The sequence below is a fragment of the Lutra lutra genome, chromosome 9, assembly GCF_902655055.1.
Source record: "Lutra lutra chromosome 9, mLutLut1.2, whole genome shotgun sequence".
NCBI classification, from domain to species: Eukaryota; Metazoa; Chordata; class Mammalia; order Carnivora; family Mustelidae; genus Lutra; species Lutra lutra.
The window spans coordinates 114,554,349-114,574,965 of record NC_062286.1 but is presented as its reverse complement, the minus strand read 5'-3'; the positions used below and the strand labels follow the sequence as shown (position 1 = coordinate 114,574,965).

Genomic DNA, 20,617 nt, shown 5'->3' with positions numbered 1-20,617 from the left:
CAGAGGACATGAACAGACATTTCTGCAAAGAAGACATTCAGATGGCCAACAAACACATGAAAAAGTGCTCCACATCACTTGGCATCAGGGAAATACAAATCAAAACCACAATGAGATACCACCTCACACCAATCAGAATGGCTAAAATTAACAAGTCAGGAAACAACAGTTGCTGGCAAGGATGTGGAGAAAGGGGAACCCTCCTACACTGTTGGAAGGAATGCAAGCTGGTGCAGCCACTCTGGAAAACAGCATGGAAGTTCCTCAAAAAGTTGAAAATAAAGCTACCCTATGACCCAACAATCGCACTACTGGGTATTTACCCTAAAGATACAAATGTAGTGATCCGAAGGGGCACGTGCACACAAATGTTTATAGCAGCAAGGTCCACAATAGCCAAACTATGGAAAGAACCTAGATGTCCATCAACAGATGAATGAATAAAGAAGATGTGAGATATACATATATATATAATGAAATACTATGCGGCCACCAAAAGAAATGAAATCTTGCCATTTGTAACGACGTGGATGGAACTAGAGGGTATTATGCTGAGCGAAATAAGTCAATCAGAGAAAGACAATTATCATATGATCTCCCCGATATGAGGAATTTGAGAGGCAAAGTGGGGGGTTCGGGGGGGAGGGAAAGAAAAAATGAAACAAGAGGAGATCAGGAGGGAGACAAACCATAAGAGAATCTTAATCTCACAAAACAAACTGAGGGTTGCCAGGAGGAGAGGGGTATGGAGAGGGTGGTTGGGTTACGGACATTGGGGAGGGTATGTGCTATGGTGAGTGCTGTGAAGTGTGTAAGCCTGATGATTCACAGACCTGTACACCTGGGGCAAATAATACATTATAAGGTAATTTTTTAAAAAGAAAGAAAAAGAACAATAGCAAAAATGCTGGTCCAGGTGGGCCTGGCCTAATCAGGTGACCCTTTAAAAGAGGCTTCCATCTACTCAGATACTTGAAGCCCCAGAGTGTCTCTCTCCCTCTGGTGCTGGCCTTGAAGAAGCCAGCCATGAGTTCTACTGCTGCAAGGGATTGAATTCTGCCAACAATCTCCCAGGCTACTGGATGGAATTCAGTCTGGTTGACATCTGGACCTGACCCCTGTTGAGACTGTGAGCAGAGGACCCAGCTAAGCTGTAGCCAGACCCACAGAAACTGTGGAGTAGTAAGTGGGTGCTGTTTTAAGCTGCCAAACTTGTGGTGATTTGTTATGTAGCAGCAGAAAACAAGTCTGCCTTTCAGATATCCATCTTGTCTCTTTCCTAGGTCCTTCAAGCATCGGCTGTCCCCTTTACCAGAGGCCTGCACTGAGCACCCTTAGAAAAAAATTACAACATGCCTCTGCTTTTCTCCATTGCCCTGACTACCTCCTAACCTACTGAGCTAGGTTTACTGTTTGATGCCTCCCCACACTCTACTAGAATATAAGCTGTTGTGAGCAGGATCCTGTGTCTGTCTGGTTCACTGGCATCGCAAGCATCTGTCCCCGGACCCTGTGCATCTTAAGATGAGCAGTCCTCGGACAGCTGTCGGAGCGCCAGCCCTGCAGGGGCCATTATGCTAAGGAAATTTTATGTGCATGTATTAACTTGGGTGAGGTCAGGGTGTCCCAAGGACAGGAAGGAGGCCTTTCTGGGGCTGCCTCTAGGGTCAAGGCTTTGGCCTTCTAGTCCAGCAATGCCAATGAGCTGATTTGGGTGAGAAATAAGACGACTCTCTGACGGTAATCAGGTCAGCCTGAGCAGCCCCTCCGTGCTAGGCAGCTCACATGAGTGGCTCAGGGTCAGCCAGGCCCTGTGACCTGTCCAGCCCCAGCAGCCGCAGCATCCTCCTAGAGGAGGGTCAACAAGAGGGCTGCAGTGGCTGGGGCCATGCCAGTCTCCTCTTCCCCGAGGGCAACTTCTAGGGCCTGGCTGTGCTGAGTCTCTTCCTTCTGACACTGGCTTCCTTTCTTCTGTGCTATTGCAAGGTGGGCTCCCCCCACCCCCGGGGAGCACCTGGAGATGGGGTTTAACCTGCAGGACTTATTACCAAGGGCCCTGGGGACCCACAGCTGTGGAAGGGAAGGGGTGGATACAGAATTGGGTAGAGGGGAAACTTCCATGGGGGCCTCAGTTGGCCTGTGCGGAGCTCAGAGCTGAAACAGTCCTTCACAGTTGCCCACCATGGGGCCAGATCAGTATTGGAGGTCAGCCACCTGGGAAGGGTGTGATCTTGGGCCAGGCTACTCTCTGCCACTGAGGAAGACCCTGGCTGGTTGCCAGCCAAAGTCTTCCTGCTGGGGGTAAGTCCCTTCTTTTTTTTTTTTTTTTTTTTTTAAGGATTTATTTATTTATTTAAGTAATCTCTACACCCAATGTGAGGCTCAAACTCATGACCCTGAGATCATGACCTGAGGAGAAACCAAGAGTGGGACTGAGCCACTGGCAGGTCCCTTCTTGAAGGATGATTGGTGCTGAGCTTCTCCCTGTTCAGACATTGACTAACATCCCCTCCACTGCGGGACTCTTTCTTTTATTTGTAATTATTTTCATTTTAAGATAAATTAAAGATGTGGGGTGCCTGGGTGGCTCAGTTGGTTAAGGTTTGCATTCTGCTTAGGTCAGGATATCAGGGTCCTGGATGGAGCATCAAAGTTTCAGGCTCTACTTCTCCCTCTGCCTGCCACTCCCCCTGCTTATGCATGTTCTCTCTCTCTCTGAAAGTAAATAAATAAAATCTTTTTTAACAAATTACAAAAAAGGAGCACCTGCGTGGCTCAGTGGGTTAAGCCTCTGCCTTCGGCTCAGGTCATGATCTCAGGGTCCTGAGATAAAGCCCCACATCGGGCTCTCTGCTCAGCGGGGAGCCTGCTTCCCCCTCTCTCTCTGCCTGCCTCTCTGCCTCCTTGTGATCTCTGTCTGTCAAATAAATAAATAAAATCTTTTTTAAAAAATTACAAAAGAAACCAAGTGTATTTATATTCAGGAATCAAAATGTTAAAACAAATCTGTGATATATTTAAATATGCTGGGGCGCCTGGGTGGCTCAGTGGGTTAAGCCGCTGCCTTCGGCTCAGGTCATGATCCCAGGTCCTGGGTTCGAGCCCCACATCGGGCTTTCTGCTCAGCAGGGAGACTGCTTCCTCCTCTCTCTCTGCCTGCCTCTCTGCCTACTTGTGATTTCTCTCTGTCAAATAAATAAATAAAATCTTTAAATATGCTTCTTTACTTAAAACCTTAGATACAAGGGCATTTGGGCGGCTCAGATGGTTAAGTTTCTGCCTTGCGTACAGATCATGATCCCAGGCGCTTGGAATCAAGTCCTGCATCCGGCTCACTGCTCAGGCGGGGAGCCTGCTTCTCCCTCTCCCACTCCCGCTTCTTGAGTTCCCTCTCTCGCTGTCTCTCTCTCTGTCAAATAAACAAAGTCTTAAAAATATTTTTAAATAAATAAATAATAAATAAATAAAGCATTAGCTAAGATCTGGTGGCAGAGCTGGGAATGAACTGTCATTAACTGCCATAACTTCAAAGTGATGAGTCTAACAATATTTAGAGACACTTGCCATAGCTGTATTGTGATGGGAGAATATCTGTCATTTGATGTGTGACAAAGCCACAAGGGTTGCAAATTCCACTGTGGCTAGTTGACCACCCCATAATTGAAGCAAAAGGTTACATTTCAGTTACAGGTTAAAGAAAATAAAGATCTTTCCCTGTTCCAGTTCCAGGTGCAGGGGTGTGGGTGTGAGTGTGAAGGTGGGTCCCAGGAAACTGGGGTTCGAGCAGAGGAAGCTCCCTAGCAAAAGAGACAAGACTGCTGCGCAACCAGCCAAAAAGGAGAGATGGGGAGTCCTGCCCACCCTCTTCCAGCCTGGAGGGGTCCAAGTGTCTGCTCTGTAATCCTTCCCCCACATACTGGGAATCCAGCTACATAGTTCTGCTTGGGCCGCAGACCCACAGGCTCCCTGTCCCGCCCCCGCACGGCCTAGCCTTCTACCTCCCCTGCCCCCAGTCCATCAGCCGCTGCGGTGACCGTGACCTGGCCAGGCCCCTGCAAATGAGGGGGCGCGCCGGGCGCCCAGGGCCTGACCCGCAGCGACCAGCTGTGACCAGCCATGCGGCGGCCCTCTTAGCCAGCGCTCCGCCCGCGCGGCCAGGGCCATTAAAAGGCGGGTCCCCGAGCCACCGCCACAGCAGCCGCCCCCGACCCAGCGCGCCCGCACCATGGCTGGCCCGGGCCTCGCCTGCTGCCTGCTCGGCCTCCTCGCCCTGACCTCCGCCTGCTACATCCAGAACTGCCCCCTGGGCGGCAAGAGGGCCGCGCTGGACCTCGATGTGCGCCAGGTGAGCCCGGGCCGCTTCCCGCAGCCCCTGCCCGCCCCGGGATCCGGGGACTTTAGGGGACCTGCATCCCCTTCCCGCGACCGCGGCCCCCGACCTCGCTCAGCCCGCGCTCACCTGCCCCTGCCCTCCCGCCAGTGTCTCCCCTGCGGCCCAGGGGGCAAAGGGCGCTGCTTTGGGCCCAGCATCTGCTGCGGCGACGAGCTGGGCTGCTTCGTGGGCACCGCCGAGGCGCTGCGCTGCCAGGAGGAGAACTACCTGCCGTCGCCCTGCCAGTCGGGCCACCAGCCGTGCGGGAGCAGTGGCCGCTGCGCAGCCGCCGGCATCTGCTGCAGCCCGGGTGAGCGCGGGCCGGGGCCGGGGAGCGGAGACCCGGGACCTGGAGGGGGCCGGGAACCGAGGACCCGGGGATGGGAGCCGGCGGGACGGGCCCTGACTCGGCGTCTCTCCTTCCAGACGGCTGCCGCGCCGACCCCGCCTGCGACCCCGAGACCGCCTTCTCCCAGCGGTGAGCCGGATGGCCCCGACGGTGGTGCAACACCACGAGAAATCATGAAATAAAATAAAGCAGAGTTTTCCCCTCTAATTCGACTGGCGTCTTGGTGTCGGAAATGGGAGCGAGGGCGCTGGGGGAGCCCCGACGGTCGCGCCTGGCGGAAGCCAGCGTTTCTGGCTCTGTTCCCGCCGCCGCAATCCCGCAGCGGGGGGGGGCGGGTGAGGGAGGCGGGACAGCAGGACCGGCTTCGAGGGAGAGGGTAATAGACCCCAGCTTCCCGCTCCAAGCAGAGCTGGGAATCTACAGCAGGTGGATTAAGAGGAACTTTCAAAGAACGGAAAGGATAGGTAGGGTTGGGCCTGACAAGAAACCAGAGGAAGAGGAAGGAGCCCAGGGACGGGTGAATGACTTCCCTACATTTGGAAGGAGGCTTGAGCCCCACCGAGGGCTGGGTTTGGGGCTCCGGAGGCTGAAGGGCCATCGGGTTTCCAAAGAGCAGGACTCCAGGCCACAGGAGGTCGCCGGGACTCGGAGGTGCCAGGACGCAGTGCACCCAGCTGTGGCCAACTCCTTCCTCTGCAGTGGAGGAACTGGGCAAGGCTCGGGACCCTGCAGGACAGGAGTTCCGGAGAGCCCACCGCCACAAAAATGACCACAAAGCATGCTGCCCTTCACTTACCCATGCCACTGGGCAAGAAATTTCAGAAGGTGCAGACCACACTCCCACGCCTAGTAAAACAGGAGCAGATCACTGTCGTGTAAGAAAAAAGATAATTTCTATGGCCTTCTCTCACACTGGAGGCCGCAGAGCACTGCCCCGTGGCAGTATGTGGAGAGAGAAAAGATGTGCTGAAGAGGACTGTAAGATTTTCTTTAAATAAATTACCAAAACAGGGAAAACTAAGCTACGGTGCTAAGAAGTCTTGAGTGGGGTGGTGACTGAAGGGGGTCCAAGGGCAGTTCAGGGGTGCGGTCATATCCTGTTTCCTGGCCTGCCAGCTGGTGAGACAGGAGTGTTCATTTATGGAAAATATAACCCAGCATGCTTGTGATTTGACTTTTTATATGTATATAATATGCAAATGAAAGTTTTGAAAAAGGAAAAAATATCATACTGCTGAAATGTATGGAGAGAACAGAGATGAGGCTTTTGGAGTTTTGGTTTTTTTTTTTTAAGTGCTTATCATTTCATTCTTCTAAAGTAATCCATATATCCAATGTGGAGCTCGAACTCATGAACCCAAAATCAAGAGTCTCGTGCTCCAGGGACTGAGCCAGCCAGGAGTCCCTGAGATGAGGCTTTTGAAAACCCGTGCGGCCTATAGCAACCTGGACTACAGTTCTTTCTTTTTTTTCTTTGCTTTTTTTTTTTTTTTTTTGCTTTGAATTTATTGATTTGTTCTTAGATTTCACATACTAGTGAAACCATACAGTGTTTGTCTTTTTCTGTCTGACTTATTTCATTTAGCTTAACACCCTCTAGGTCCATCTGTGTTATCACAAATGGCAAGCTTTCACCCACCCTTTTTCATGGCTGAGTAATATCTCACTATATAGACTGAGGTTCTTTTTTTTAAGATTTTTATTTAGGGGTGCCTTGGTGGCTCAGTCAGTTAAGTGTCTGTCTTTGGCTCAGGTTATGATCCCAGGATCCCGGGATCGAGGCCCACATTAGGCTCCTTGCTCAGTGGGAAGCCTGCTTCTCCCTCTGCCTGCTGTTCCCCCTGCTTGTGCTCACTTTCTCTCTCTGACAAATAAATAAAATCTTTTTTAAAATAATAAAAAGATAAAAAATAAATATTTTTATTTATTCATTTGAATAAATACTACAGAGTGACAGATCTGTGCTTTTCCAAGCTGGAATGTCCCCCTTCTGCCTTAGCAGGAACTCTGGGATCTCCCCCTTCCACCTCTTTCTCTCCCCTGAGCATCTTGGGGTGCCAGCCCAGCTGTCCCCACCCTAGGAGAGAATTCGGGCCCCCTCACCCACTCAGGCACCCACTTCACTGTCCCACTCTTTCCCTAGAATCCAAAGGTGAACAGTATTTTCGGGCCACAAAACACAAGGTCGGATTGACATGTATTTTCCGGGTATGTCCCAGAGGTGGCATCAGGCTGGGCCTGGTGACCAGAAGGGTACAGAAGCAAGCTTGTTACCATTCTTCCTTCGTCTTGCTTTCTCATTCCCACGCCCTTTGGTCCTTGTTGAATGACTCCTTCAAACCTCCCAAGTGCTTGGGGGCTTGTCCAGGGTGGTGGTTCCCAGCTCCCACTTTGTGTAGCTTTGTTCTTTGTCCTTCTACTACTTGGAAATGAAATTCCTAAAGAATATGCCCACCTACATACGAGTTCCAAAAACAAGTAATTAGTCTTAGCAGTAAGATAGAGGAAAGGAAAGTAATTTAATACAAAGTAATATTATTTTAATATGTGACTAAACAGACAAGCCTATGCTAGGTGACACGTACACAACACAGCAGAGCAAATAAAATAAAAACAGGTTGGAACCCCTTCCCTACAACAAGTTCAGGAAAATAAAAAGACAAGAAAATAAAAATTTTTTTAAATGTAGAAGGGCAACAAGAATCAATACTCTCTTTTGTGGGGCGCCTGGCTGGCTCAGTCAATGGAGCATGAGAATCTTGACCTTGGGGTCGTGTGTTGAGTTCAAGCTGCATATTGGGAGTAGGGCTTCCTTTAAAAAAATTCTTAGGGGTATCTGGGTGATTCAATCAGTTAGATATCTGCCTTCCACTTGGATCATGATCCCAAGGTGCTGGGACCCATCCCTTCGTCGGCATCCCTGCTCAGGGAGAGCCTATTTCTCCCTCTCTCCCTGTTCCTACTCTCTCTCTACCTCTGTCTCTCTCTCAAATAAATAAATAAAATGTTTTTAAGAAACTTTTTGAATTCTCTTTTGGGACGCCTGGGTGGCTCAGTCGGTTAAGCAGTTAAGCATCTGCTTCCGTTCAGGTCATGATCCCAGGGTCCTGGGATTGAGCCTCACTTCCAGCTTCCTGCTCAGCTGGGAGCCTGCTTCTCCCTCTCCCTCTGCCACTTCCCCTGCTTGTGTTCCCTCTCTCCCTATCTCTCTGTTCCAAAAAAAAAGTGTGTTAATTTTAAAATAAATAAATAAATAAATAAAACTAAAAATTCTCTCTTGTGCCATAAGAAAAAGACAGACTCGGATATCAATGAATTGCAAAGAGTGCACTCATGGAACACTTAGGGAAATTTGAATAGTCCCTGAATACTTGATGGTACAAATACATTGTTGAGTTTCAGTTTGCACCTTGTGTGTGTGTGTGATAACAGTCTGTGGTCACGGGTTTTATTGTTGTAGTTTTTTAATTAATTATTGTATTATTATATTATCACATATATAATTTTAACATAGTATTATAGTATTAAAATTAATTTATTTTAATTCCAATATAGTTAACAGTCAACAGTGTGTTAACGTTAATTTCAGCTGTACAAAATAGTGACTCAGCACTTCTATACACCACCCAGGGCTCATCATGACAAGTGCTCTCCTTAATCCCCATCACCTGTTTCACCCATCCCCCACTAACCTCCCCTCTGATAACCATCAGTTTGTTCTCTATGGTTAAGAGTCTGTTTCTCGGTTTGCCTCTTTGTTTCCTTTGTTTGTTTGTTTTGTTTCTTAAATTCCACAAATGAGTGAAATCATATGGTTTTTGTCTTTCTCTGATTTATTTCCCTTAGAATTATACTCTCTAGCTCCATTCACGTTGTCGCAAATGGCAAGATTTCATTCTTTTTTTATGGCTGAATAATATTGCTCTGTGTATACACGCCACATCTTCTTTATCCATTCATCAGTATGTGGACATTTGGGCTGCTTCCAAAATTTGGCTATTGTAAATAATGCTGCTATGTATGGTCACATTTTTGTCACTTTTTTTTTTAAGATTTTATTTATTTATTTGACAGATGGAGATCACAGAGAAGCAGGCAGAGAGAGAGCTGAGCAGAGAGCCTGATGCGGGGCTCAATCCCAGGACCCTGGGATCATGACCTGAGCCAAAGGCAGAGGCTTTAACCCACTGAGCCACCCAGGTGCCCCTGTGTGGTCACATTTTTAAGAAGAAATCTTTTTTTTTTTTTTTAAGATTTTATTTATTTATTTGACAGAGAGAGATCACAAGTAGGCAGAGAGGCAGGCAGAGAGAGAGCCACCCAGGCGCCCAAGAAGAAATCTTTTTGAGGGGCACCTGGATGGCTCACTTGTTAAGCATCTGCCTTCAGCTCATGTCGTGATCCCTGGGGGTCCTGGGATCAAGGCCCAAACTGGGCTCCCTGCTCAGAGGAAAGCCTGCTTCTCCCTCTCCCTCTGCCTGCTGCTCCCCCTGCTGTGCTCTCTCTCTCTGTTAAATAAATGAATAAAAAATCTTGAAGAAGGAGAAGAAGAAGAAGAAGAAGAAGAAGAAGAAGAAGAAGAAGAAGAAGAAGAGGAAGAAGAAGGGGAAGAAGAGGAAGAAGAAGAAGAAGAAATCTTTTGAGATCCACACTGGAATGTTCACAGATGAAATGGTTATGCCAGGCGGGATTGGCATCAAGATAATTCGGGGGTGGGGGAGTGAGAGGAGAGGGTGGGGTAGAGGTGAAACAGGCAACCACATGGTTGATAATTGTTGAAGGTAATTGTCCTGAAGGGGGTGGACCTGAGGGACTTTTGCCTGTTGGGTCTACTTTTTCATACATTTGAAATTTCTCATATAGCAAAAGCTACCAAACAGACTGTGGTAAAGGTAAATGTTTTGATATGAAAAGATGCCCGAAATTTACTTTGTTAAAAATGATGTAAAGAGAGCCCGGGGCCCCACTCCTCAGTGCGCCCTCAGAGAACAGCGCCCAATTACTCCCGTCACCCTGGCCTCCGGCCGCCCTCCGAGCTGACCGAGCCTGCGACCGGTTCAAGGCTACATCGTCCTGTTGTATGTGCATCTATTTCTTTGTGATAAATCATGTGTTTATTACAGCTCAGGCCTTTCAAAAGGTTTCAGCAATTAGCAAACACAGAAGTGATAGCATCTGGGACAGCGTTTGGTCTCCCCCCCCTTTGTCAACTCAGAACATCTGTTTGGCCAATGAGGGCCCCTTGGTTTATTGCTGCCATTAGGAACCGTCAGCCAGAGGAACTGAGACCCGCATTTCCCACGGAGGTGTTGCATCTTAAAAACCTACGTTTCCTACCAACAGTTCAGTCTTCCTTCACATTTTTTTTTAAGATTTTATTTATTTATTTGACAGAGAGAAATCACAAGTAGGCAGAGAGGCAGGCAGAGAGAGAGGAGGAAGCAGGCTCCCTGCTGAGCAGAGAGCCCGATGCGGGGCTCGAACCCAGGACCTGGGATCATGACCTGAGCCGAAGGCAGCGGCTTAACCCACTGAGCCACCCAGGCGCCCCATTCCTTCACATTTTTTAAAGAAGATTCTCAGTTTGTGTTCGGCATTGCTCATGTCTATCTGATGCAAGAGAATTCATCTCTATGTCTGTGTTCCAGCCAGAAAGAAGGAGGAAGGGGATAAAAAAGGATTTTCTCCCTTGAAGAAATGACCTGGAAGTTACATACATCACTTCTCTTCATACCCCATTGTCAAGAACTCAGAGTTATAGCTGCACATGAGAGACTGGAAAATTTGACGTCTATTTTGAGAAGCCATATGTCCAGCTAAAAATTATGGGATTTATTAGTATGGTGAAAAGGATAGTGCATATGGGGACAACTGGCAATTTCTGCCACAGTCCAGCCTTTGTTACCCAAGCATCTGCATGTACCCATCTTCCCAACCGTCCCGACACCAAAGTGGACAATGCTACTGCTCATTGTAGTTACTGAATCCAACTCAGAGTTTAGAATCGCTGGGTAATGCACCGTCCTCTCTGTTGGGTCTAGATGTGGTTCATGCTGGGGCAGGGACTTAAAAAGTACATTGCACCTCTAGGTGTTTATCCAAAGGACACAAAAATAGTGATTTGAAGGGGCACATGCACCCCAGTGTTTATAGCAGCAATGTCCACTCTAGACAAACTTTAGAAAAATCCCAGATACCCATTGACAGATGAATGGATAAAGATGATGTGGTACACACACACACACACACACACACAGACTGGAATATTACTCAGCCATCAAAAGGATGAACTCTTGCCATTTGCAATGATGTAAATGGAGATAGAGGGCATTATGCAAAGCTAAGTAACTCAGTCAGAGAAAGACAAATACCAAAAGGTTTCATTCCTATGTGGAATTTAAGAAACAAAACAGATGAACAGAGGGGAAGGAAAGGAAAAATAAGATAAGGTGAAAACAGAAGGATGCAAACCTTAGGAGACTCTTAGCCCTAAGGAACAAACTGAGGGTTGCTGGACGGGAGATGGGGGGATGGGGTAACTGGGTGATGGGCATTAAGGAGGGCAACATGATGTAATGAGCACTGGGTGTTATGTGCAACTGAAGAATAACTAAATTCTACCTTCGAGACTAATAATACACTATATGTTAACTCAGTTGAATTTAAATAAAACTTCTGTAAAGGAAAAAAATGATGTAAATTAGGACATATGGATTATTGTAAATAATACTAATTTGTAAAACAACAGCTGTGTGAAGCTTTAGGACAGAAGTGTTTCAGTCTGAAAACAATGGTTGTTGTTTGGTTTGTTTTTTGAGTGTAAACTCTAAGCCCAACAGGGGGCTTGAACTCGAGACCTGGAGTTAAAGAGTCACGTACTCCACTGACTGAGCCAGCCAGGCAGTCCCAGTCTGAAAACTATCATTATCAACTTTATCATTGAACATGTATCACTACGGTTGACTTTCTGCCACACCGTATTAGCGAGGACCTGCAGTACAATTTGGAAGGGCAGCAATTTCAATTTTCTTAAAGAAAATAATAAAATTAAAAAGTTGAGTTGTTTTCTTAGTATGGAGTTTTGAGAGATCTTTAGGCATTCTGGGTATCAGTCCTTGATAAGCTTTGTGAGTTGTAAATCTTTCCTTCCAGTCTGTGGTTTTCTTCTTCATTCTTTCAACGAGCAGAAGTTCTTAATTTTGGTGAATTCCAAACGTATCTTATTTCCTTTTTTAAGATTTTATTTATTTATTTATTTGAGAGAGAGACAGCAAACAGAGGGAGTGGGAGAGGGAGAAGCAGGCAGAAGCTCCCTGAGTAGGGAGCCCGGTGCAGGGCTCCATCCCAGGACCCTGAGATCATGACCTGAGCTGAAGGCATTGACACTTAAGGACCGAGCAAGGCAGAGACACTTAAGGACTGAGCCACCCAGGTGCCCCTCAAATTTCTTCTATTATGGATTCTCCTTTTGGTGTCAGAGCTAAGAAACCTTTGCATAGGTCAAGGTCATTAATGATTTCTCTCATAGTTTCTTCAAGATGCTTTAGAGTTTCAGGTTTTACCTTTAAGTATATGATCTATTTTTATTTAAACCAGCTGCCTCTGTCTACCTCCCTATGTCCTGAAGGGTTACTAAGTTCCTATTAGATCTGGCCTGTCCCAGTCCTACGAAGACCTGGGGACTGGCACTGATGGGCCACACCAGGGCAGAGGCGGGATTCTATGGCAGGGATAGAAGCCCACGGGGCTCCTGCCCTCTGTTTATACTTAATCACTCTGAGCACTGAGCCAGGTCAGGGGTGATGGCAAACGGAAGAGCTCTAAAACCAGGTAAGAGCCTGACTTCCGCTGAGCACCAGTAAGCTGGTGTGGCTGAGTCAGGACACTCCGCCCTAAAGCAGGGTGTGGATCAGGGCTCAGAGGGACTTCTCTCCGCCTGCCCTCCCTCCTGGCTTCTAAGTCAGTGGAGGATTCCAGAGGAGAAGAAGTCTTTTTTTTGCCCCAAGGCCTGGAGCAAGAAATCCCAAGGACAGGATGTAGAGAACAGATGGAACGGAGTAAGAGGAAGGGAGGGTCTAATGGGACAAGGAAGGAAACAAAAGAGGGCCAAGAAGCTGGGGGACCAGGGAAGAGAGGCGGGTGAGGCACAAAGGGGATAAAGGAATAGAGGGGACAAAGAAGGACAGAGGGACACAGAATAGCATTGGCCGAATGCCCGTGGATGTCTGTCCTGAAGCTGCACGTGTCAAAGCGTGGGAGGTCCTACAGTGTGTGTGTGTGTGTGTGTGTGTGTGTGTGTGTGTGTGTGTGTGTGTGTGTATGTGTGTGTGTGTGTCCCTGCCCATGGTGAGTCTGTTTGTATCTGTGTTTCTCTGGGTATGTCTGTGGTTCTGATTGTGTATTCAGGGTCTCTACCCATAGCTGTGGTCAAGTACCCAAGGCATGCCCCTACTGGTTGTTCGCTGGTCTGTGTTTGGATTAGTGTGTGTGGTTTGTGTGGCTGTGTGGATGCTGGGGCATGTAGCTAAGGTTTCACTGGGCTAGGTCTCCCACTCTGGCTGAAGGGGGACACTTGGCGAGTGCTTAACTTCCTCCTGGAGGGATAGTACTTGGCCCTCTGCTGGGTCTGGGGTGATTTGCTGCCTCCTGCCTCCTGCCTCCAGACACTCTCTCTCTCTCTCTCTCTCTCACACACACACACACACACAAACACACCCCCCTCAGCCCTGGATGAAATAGTAGACTGGAAATCTGGGGAGTTGGGTGGGACCCGGAAGCCGTGCCTCAGTATCCGGGGATGTAAATGGGGATAGGAACCCCTGGTCACCTGTCGGTTCCCCTTGGAGCTTTCTCACTCTTCCCTCGGAAGCTCTCAACGTCTCTCTCTCCATCCTTTCTCTGTCTTCTCTTGCTATCTTGTTCAATGTCTTCCCCTCTCCTCGCCTTTCCTTCCACACCTCTGCTGGGGGATCCACCCAGCCCCTGCAGGGTCACACTTGGCCCCAGCCCTGCCCGCTCCCGCTCCCCAGGTCGCCCTATGCCAAGTTGCCCCTAGCACTCAAGCCAAGCCAAGATCGCTTCCCCGCGGCTGGGGCGGAGGAGGGAGAAGGGTCGGCGCCCCACCGTCTCTGCGCTCCCTCCCCACCCACGGACACCAAGACAGACACTCGCGGGTGCATTTTAAAAGGTTTATTTCTCCAGGTTGTGGGGGGAACGGGAGAGGGGAGGGTGTGAGCGAGCGGCTTAGTAGACGCCGGGCCGGGCGGGCTCCGCGGGCTCGGGCGCCCCTGCCAGCTGCACCAGCCGCAGCAGCAAGGCGCCGGTCGGCCCGTCCAGCTCGGTCGCATTGCTTCGGTCGCTGGCGCGGGCACGGCGGTGGAAGCCGGAGCCCCCCCGGCACTCGGGCTCGGTCACGCAGCTCTCTGCGGTGGGGAGGGGGCATAGGGTGAGCGCGAGGCTGGCGGGACCCAGATCGCCCAGGCCCGCCCGGAACCCCACGGGCCACCCCTGCCCAGATCCCCGTCCGCCCCGGGGCCGTCCCGGTCGCGCGCACCATCGTTGCAGCAGATGCCGGCGGCGGCGCAGCGGCCCCCGCTCCCGCATGGCTGGTGGCCGGACTGGCAAGGCGACGGCAGGTAGTTCTCCTCCTGGCAGCGCAGCGCCTCGGCCGTGCCCACGAAGCAGCCCAGCTCGTCGCCGCAGCAGATGCTGGGCCCGAAGCAGCGCCCTTTGCCCCCGGGGCCGCAGGGGAGACACTGACAGGAAGGGCAGGGGTGGGGGGAGGTGACCGAGGGCCGAGCGAGGCCGGGGGGCCCGTGGTCGGGGGGGAGGGGGGGGAGGGCGCACGTCCACTAAAGTCCCTGGGTTTTCAGGTGACAGAGGACCGGCTCTGAGTGACAGCCCTCAGCATCCTCCCTCTTCGTTGAGGGGGGCCCCCCTCCGCACCGGGCTGCACGGAAGAGACCCTCCCTCTCAGCTCTGGGGCCATCACTGGTGTGTGCCCCTCTCTCAGCTGCCCACCCTGCCCCTAACCCCGACCTTCCTCCCCTGCCCCCATCACTCAAACTTGATCTCTAGCACCTGCCCCGCCCACAACACTTCCAGGCCCCTCCTGCCGTTTCTGTCTAGGCTCTACCAGCTGGTGGGCCTCTGTGGGCCTGGACCTGAGCTCACCGCCCAGCGCTAACTGGGGGTGGCAGAAGCCTGAGCCCTAGGGAAAGGGATGGGGCACCTCACTGACTCAGGTTTCCAAAGGTGCCAAGCAGAGGGAAGGGTAGTCTGTGGGGGCTGCCCACGGACCCACTCGAGTCTGTTCAACAGCTCAGAATTGAGCCACCTCTGGCCTCGGTGGGATTGAGCATGGTGATCGGGTTTCCCTCCACTCTGCTGAAAAGGGCATAAAAGGGAATTGACTGGACATGCAGGTGGGGGAGAACTGGGCTAGGTTACTAGCAGAAGTTCCTTGCTGGAGGTGGCATCCTCACCCCAAGGAGCTCAGAGCAATGACCAGCTTCTGTGTGGGGCCCAGGGGAGCTGTGGCTAGGAGAGGGTGAAGACTGGAGTGGGGAGACCTCCCATGGTGGCTAGGACACAGCCTGTTGTGGCCGCGAGGCTCTGACCGGCACAGAGGAGGCCTTGCTGTCCAGTTCTCCCTGATGGGCCCCAAGCCCAGTTACTGGGGAAACACCGGCTTGCCTTCGTCCCTTGCCTGCATGAGGATAGTGTCCCAGAAGTCCTCCAGCTTGTCCTAGCCTGCCTGGCAGCCTGGCCACCCACCCTCGCCCAGCCATGCCAAGCCTCCCTTCTGCGGGGCCCTTCCCCTAGAGCCTGCCTCTCCCACTTCTCTCCTTCCTGGCCCCTGCAGGGCAGTGCTGGCCAGCCCAGGGCCTCTGTCCCCTCCAGGCACTCCTGAGATGCGCCAGGCTCATACCTGTCTCAGCTCCAAGTCAGACAGGGCCCTCTTGCCGCCCCGAGGGCAGTTCTGGAAGTAGCAGGCAGAGGTGAAGGCCAGCAGGCCCAGGAAGCAGGCAGGGAGCATGGTGTCTGGCATCCTGGCGCAGGTGGGCACAGTGTGCGGATCACTGCGCGGACTGTGCAGGGCGGCCTTCGCTGGCTGCCTATTTATGTCTGCAGGTGTTCCCCCGGAGACAACGTGGCCACCAACCCCCCTCCCCGGTGACTCCCCAGGAGCCCACGACCGCCAGGTCCCAAGCCGTCAGCAGTGATTCAGGCGTCTGGGGACGCACGTGGACCTGTCTGTGGGGGGGGGGGGGGCTGCGGAGGAGGGGCGCCGGCCTTCAGGCTGTCACTGGCAGCGCAGCTGCGGTGTGACAGGAGCTGCTGCAACAGTGACTTGGCTCTCTGGACCTGGGAAGAAAGACAAATGGGAGCGGGGGTCTTGCAGAGACTGTCCCCAAGCTTTCTGGCTGCCCAGAAGAGGCTGGGGGGTCAGCGGGCCCATCCCCAGACACAGACACCTGAGAAAGTGGTGAGGGGGGGCCAGAGGAACTGGGGTGCAGGGAGCAGGGTCTGCTCCTGCCCAGGAATGGTGGGACAGGGGACAGTCGGGTGTGCAGAACCCAATCAGGAGGGTTGGTCTCCTGGGGTGGGGGGGAACGACGCTCCCACTCCCCACCCCACACACCCAGAGCAGGATTCAGACTCAGTAAGATTCAAAGACGGGGGAAAGGCACCTGCCCCAATTCCTACCCCTATAAGGACCCTAGTTTGTGGAGATAGGGGTAGGTACTGTCTCAGGCCTGGAATAGAAGTGGGGGCACAGGAATTTTGGTGTTGGGGGGCTGAAGGAGCCACAGCCGAATGAGATTAGCCTGAGAAAGCAAACTTTGGTTCACAGCCCCAGGCTGGTAGGATGAAGGGACTAAAGGTTCCCTCTCCCGGGCCACCAGAGTGCCCCTCTGGTCCTTGGACCCAGGCTGGCCACCCTACTCCTGTCAGGATCTGTTCCGCCCCTGGCTCTCCCAGCCCCAGGCTCTTCATCTCCTCTCAAGGGGAGCCAAGAAAGTTCTGGCTGCCTTCTCCCCAGCAAGTGCTGTAAGGGGCTCAGAGTCCCAGGGAGGGACCACCCACACTCAAAACCTTACACGGGGCTTTTCAGGAACATCCCTTTATGGACTGTGAGGACACTGGAGCCCAAAGGCCTGTCAGAATCTGGCTTCTGTTGCTCAAAACCTCCTGACTTGGGCAGTTTCCTTGATCTCTCTGTGGCTCACTTTCTTCCAGTGTAATGTGGGGAAGACACTAACTAGTATCCATCTCATAGTGTGGTGAGGACTGAAATAATATATAAGAGCTTTAGAAAAGTTTCTGCACCACCATAAAGCTAATTAATAACAGTATTGTATTGTAAATGCTATTATTTTTATTAAGAGCTGAAGAGAGTCTTCCAGAGAGAATAGCTTCCTGGGTTAACCCAGGAGGAATATTTTCTTTTTTTTTTTTTTTAAGATTTTATTTATTTATTTGACAGACAGAGATCACAAGTAGGCAGAGAGGCAAGCAGAGAGCAAGAGGGGGAAGCAGGCTCCCTGCTGAGCCGAGAGCCCAATGTGGGGCTTGATCCCAGGACCCTGAGATTATGACCTGAGCCAAAGGCAGAGGCTTTAACCCACTGAGCCACCCAGGCACCCCCAGGAGGAATATTTTCATTCCATTCATGGGGCCTAGAGAGAAGCTGGGTCCAAACTATTGCTTCCTTGAGACTCTCAGTTGTGATGGAGGCCACAAGGCCTAGTTTAGGCCAGCTGTGTGGCCTTGGCCCGGCACCTTACCCTCTCTGCACTTCAGGTCCAAGTTATCATCTGAAAATGTATGGAGCTACACTCACTAAAGGGCTCAGGGCCCGGGACAGGCCAGGACACGCATGTCCTAACCAGCTGTGTCTACCAGGATCTTCATTCTAAGACTTGCCTCCCACACCAGGGCCCCCTTGAGGATCCCAAATACCACAGCTATTGAGATGCTAGAGGGCCTGCTTTTCCAATACCCACCTTCTTGGAACATGCATGGGCTAGAAAAATCTTGTTACTGTGCTGTCATGTCAAATATATCACCTCACACATCTCATGGATCTTTTGGACACACTATGCTCCTACACTTCCCTCACATGTTCCCTTTTCAGATCTACTTTTTCACACCTCCTCTATCCTTACATCCCCTACACCCGGGCTCATGGATCTTTAATCAAATGTCATTTTAAAAGAGAGGACTTAGGGGCACCTGGTGGCTCAGTCGTTAAGTGTCTGCCTTTGGCTCAGGTCATGATTCCAGGGTCCTGGGATTGAGCCCCATGGTAGGGAGTCTGCTTTCCTCTCTCTCTCTCTCTCTGCCTACCTCTCTGCCTACTTGTGATCTCTGTCTGTCAAATAAATAAATAAAATCTTTAAAAAAAAAATGGAGGACTTAGGTCTTTCACCAGTCCCTCTCCACCCCACCCCCTACACATGCTTTCCCACCCACCATTTATTTGTTTTAATGACATCATAATAGTTAGATTAGTACTGAGTTAGACTTCAGTTATACTCTCCAAGCTAAGCCATATGGTATATTATGATGACCTTTCCATCCTTGAACAGCTTTCTGTGTTCTCTGAAGTTAGAGATCGCCTTGGGTTTTCACTGTGGTCTCTGTACTATTTTCATCCTGAAGTCAATATTTACTCTTCAACCCTCTCCACCGAGTCTTCCACCCAAACCAATGCACTGAAACTCGTGTTATTGAGATCATGAATGACCTCTACATTGCCAAATTTTGTGGTCGTGTCTATGTCCTCATTTTACACAACTCCCTAGTAGCATTTGACATGGTTGAGCACTTGTCCTTTTTAAGACTACACTTCAGGGGCACATGGCTGGCTCAGTTGGTACAGCATGCAACTCTTGATCTTGGGGTTATGCGTTCAAGCCCCACATTGGGTGTAGAGATTACTTAGAATAAAATCTTTAAAATAAAATAAAATAAAACTACACATCTTTTTTTTTCCTACTATACTGGATGTTCTTTCTCGGTCTCCTTTTCTGCTTCTTCCTCTTTGACTTTGACTTCTAAATATCGGAGAATCCCAGGGCTCCTTCATGCATCTCTTCTCTTCTCCTCTTTCTACACAGCTACTTCTAACCCCATGACTTTATATACTTTCTATAAATTCAAGATTCCCAATTCATAACTCCATCTTGGGCCTCTCCCCTGAGTTCCAGATTTGGAGTTACAACCTACCTAATGACATTGTTCCTTGAATATGCAACCAGCCTCTCCAACTTATCATGCTCAAACTCAACTCCTGATTCTCAGCCGTTCCCCTGCTCTCTCCCACGATTCCCTAACTGTAGCCATACCACCGGCCGGCCAGCTGCTCCTCGAAGAACCCGAGACTCACCTTGGTCCTTCTCTTTTCCTCACCTCTTTAGTAATCCTCCCTTGAAAATATATCTCAAATCTATACCTTCCTTTTGCTCTTGTTTTGAAGTTTCAGAGCATGTTGTTTTTTGGTCCTAGAAGGTTCCCCTACTCTCCCTCAGTAGGACTCCCCTGGCTGCTTCGGTGTCATCTCCTAAGAGGACACTTCCCTGGCCACCCACCTAGTGAATCCCTCCCTTGGCCCCACCTTGGTCACTTTTCTAACTTGAGTCAGTGTTGAAGGATTAATAGTACCAACGACAAACTGCAGTTCATTTACTTGTCTGTTTATCCGTTGTGTGTGATGGCTGTACCCTCTAGAGTGAAACCCCCAGCGCAGAAAGGACTTAAGCTTTCTGTTCAGTCCCATAGCCTGGTACAGTGCCTGCCACACAGTGGGTTTTCAATAAATTATGCAAAGGAGGAAAAGAGGTTGAGAAGTCCTGGGTTCCAGCCTCAGCTTTCCCAGGAGTTACTCCACGACCTTGGGTAAGTCACACCTGTTCCCAAGGTTTCTTGTTTAATGCACTAACCTCCCTTCCTATCTCACTGAGGACTTCAGGGAATCAGATGAAGGTGCTATAAAGGTTAAGATTTTCTGAAATATTTACAGAACAAAGAGTTGCAAGCCTCCAGATTAAGCCTCAAATCTTGAATACTCTTTAAAGTACTTCCTTACTGCTAGACCATCTTTTCTGAGAGCAGGTGATTGTTAGCTGCCCAGGGCCATCCATCCCTGTTTCTTATTCTCCTTTTCTCAGGATCAGCCCTGGGCCTGCACCACAGGACACCGCACGCTTCTTGTCGAAAGGGGGTTGGCCACATTCTCAAAGGGCCTCTGCGGCCACAGTAAGCCCACCTTCTGCCCTCCTCACCTGTGGTCCACTAATGACCCCCAGGACCCTCGGCAGTAAAGACACACAAATGGCCTGTCCACTGTGAAGAGGTGAACTGCAGTGAGCAAAGTTGTAGGAGCCCCGAACTGCTCACTAAATTGAATCAAAAAGGATCCACAGAGCAAGGATCACAAGCGTGAGAAAATGCTGGGCTTTCAGGCGGACACACCGGGAGCTGAGAAGGATCCACAGCAGGCGTGAGAGAGGACCAACCTTGGCTTCTTCACCTCCTAGGGGGAGTGCAGGGTGAAGAGTCATCAGATCTCTACAGGGTGTTACATTAAGCTTAAAAGAATCAGGAAAGAAAAGGCCCCATAAAAGGTCTTACTTGCAAAAAAAAAAAAAAAAAAACCTAACTAAAAAGCAAAACCGGGACAGCATCTTTTGGACACTGTCTTCGTGTTAACGCCTATAGGCAGCAGGATGGGTGAAGTCACATGTGGGGTCTCAGCACCCGCTGGGACCGCGTGGCTGGGCCTGGTGTCCCCACTGGGCTGGGGCCAGAGATGCTGCCTTCCCATCCCCGGCCCTCTGAGGCTGCCCCCTCCCTGCGCTGGCCCGGGAGAGCCGGGATGTCAGGGGGCC

At 50.5% G+C, this 20,617-nt stretch overlaps 2 protein-coding genes across 2 annotated transcripts; one reads left to right on the top strand and one right to left on the bottom strand.

Annotated features, from left to right (window-relative positions):
* The first annotated feature begins 4,168 nt into the window (after positions 1-4,168).
* On the top strand, positions 4,169-4,916 carry OXT (oxytocin/neurophysin I prepropeptide). Its single transcript, XM_047746041.1, has 3 exons — positions 4,169-4,345; positions 4,481-4,682; positions 4,799-4,916. Exons 1-3 carry the CDS (start codon positions 4,226-4,228, stop codon positions 4,852-4,854), a joined length of 378 nt encoding a protein of 125 aa, XP_047601997.1. The 5' UTR covers positions 4,169-4,225; the 3' UTR covers positions 4,855-4,916.
* An 8,985-nt stretch (positions 4,917-13,901) lies between these two features.
* AVP (arginine vasopressin) lies at positions 13,902-16,921 on the bottom strand. Its single transcript, XM_047745732.1, has 3 exons — positions 15,652-16,921; positions 14,275-14,476; positions 13,902-14,143 (listed from the first exon to the last, which is right to left on the bottom strand). The coding sequence occupies exons 1-3, from the start codon at positions 15,769-15,771 to the stop codon at positions 13,965-13,967; spliced, it is 501 nt and encodes a 166-aa protein (XP_047601688.1). The 5' UTR covers positions 15,772-16,921; the 3' UTR covers positions 13,902-13,964.
* Positions 16,922-20,617: the final 3,696 nt, after the last annotated feature.

Bases quoted from the DNA above. Each gene is read 5' to 3' on its own strand.
- OXT (XM_047746041.1), top strand. From the start codon at position 4,226: ATGGCTGGCCCGGGCCTCGCCTGCTGCCTGCTCGGCCTCCTCGCCCTG. The intron at 4,346-4,480 runs GTGAGCCCGGGC...CCCTCCCGCCAG, and splicing joins TGGACCTCGATGTGCGCCAG to TGTCTCCCCTGCGGCCCAGG. The intron at 4,683-4,798 runs GTGAGCGCGGGC...CTCTCCTTCCAG, and splicing joins CGGCATCTGCTGCAGCCCGG to ACGGCTGCCGCGCCGACCCC.
- AVP (XM_047745732.1), bottom strand. From the start codon at position 15,771: ATGCCAGACACCATGCTCCCTGCCTGCTTCCTGGGCCTGCTGGCCTTC. The intron at 14,477-15,651 runs GTATGAGCCTGG...CCTTCCTGTCAG, and splicing joins CTGACTTGGAGCTGAGACAG to TGTCTCCCCTGCGGCCCCGG. The intron at 14,144-14,274 runs GTGCGCGCGACC...TCCCCACCGCAG, and splicing joins CGGCATCTGCTGCAACGATG to AGAGCTGCGTGACCGAGCCC.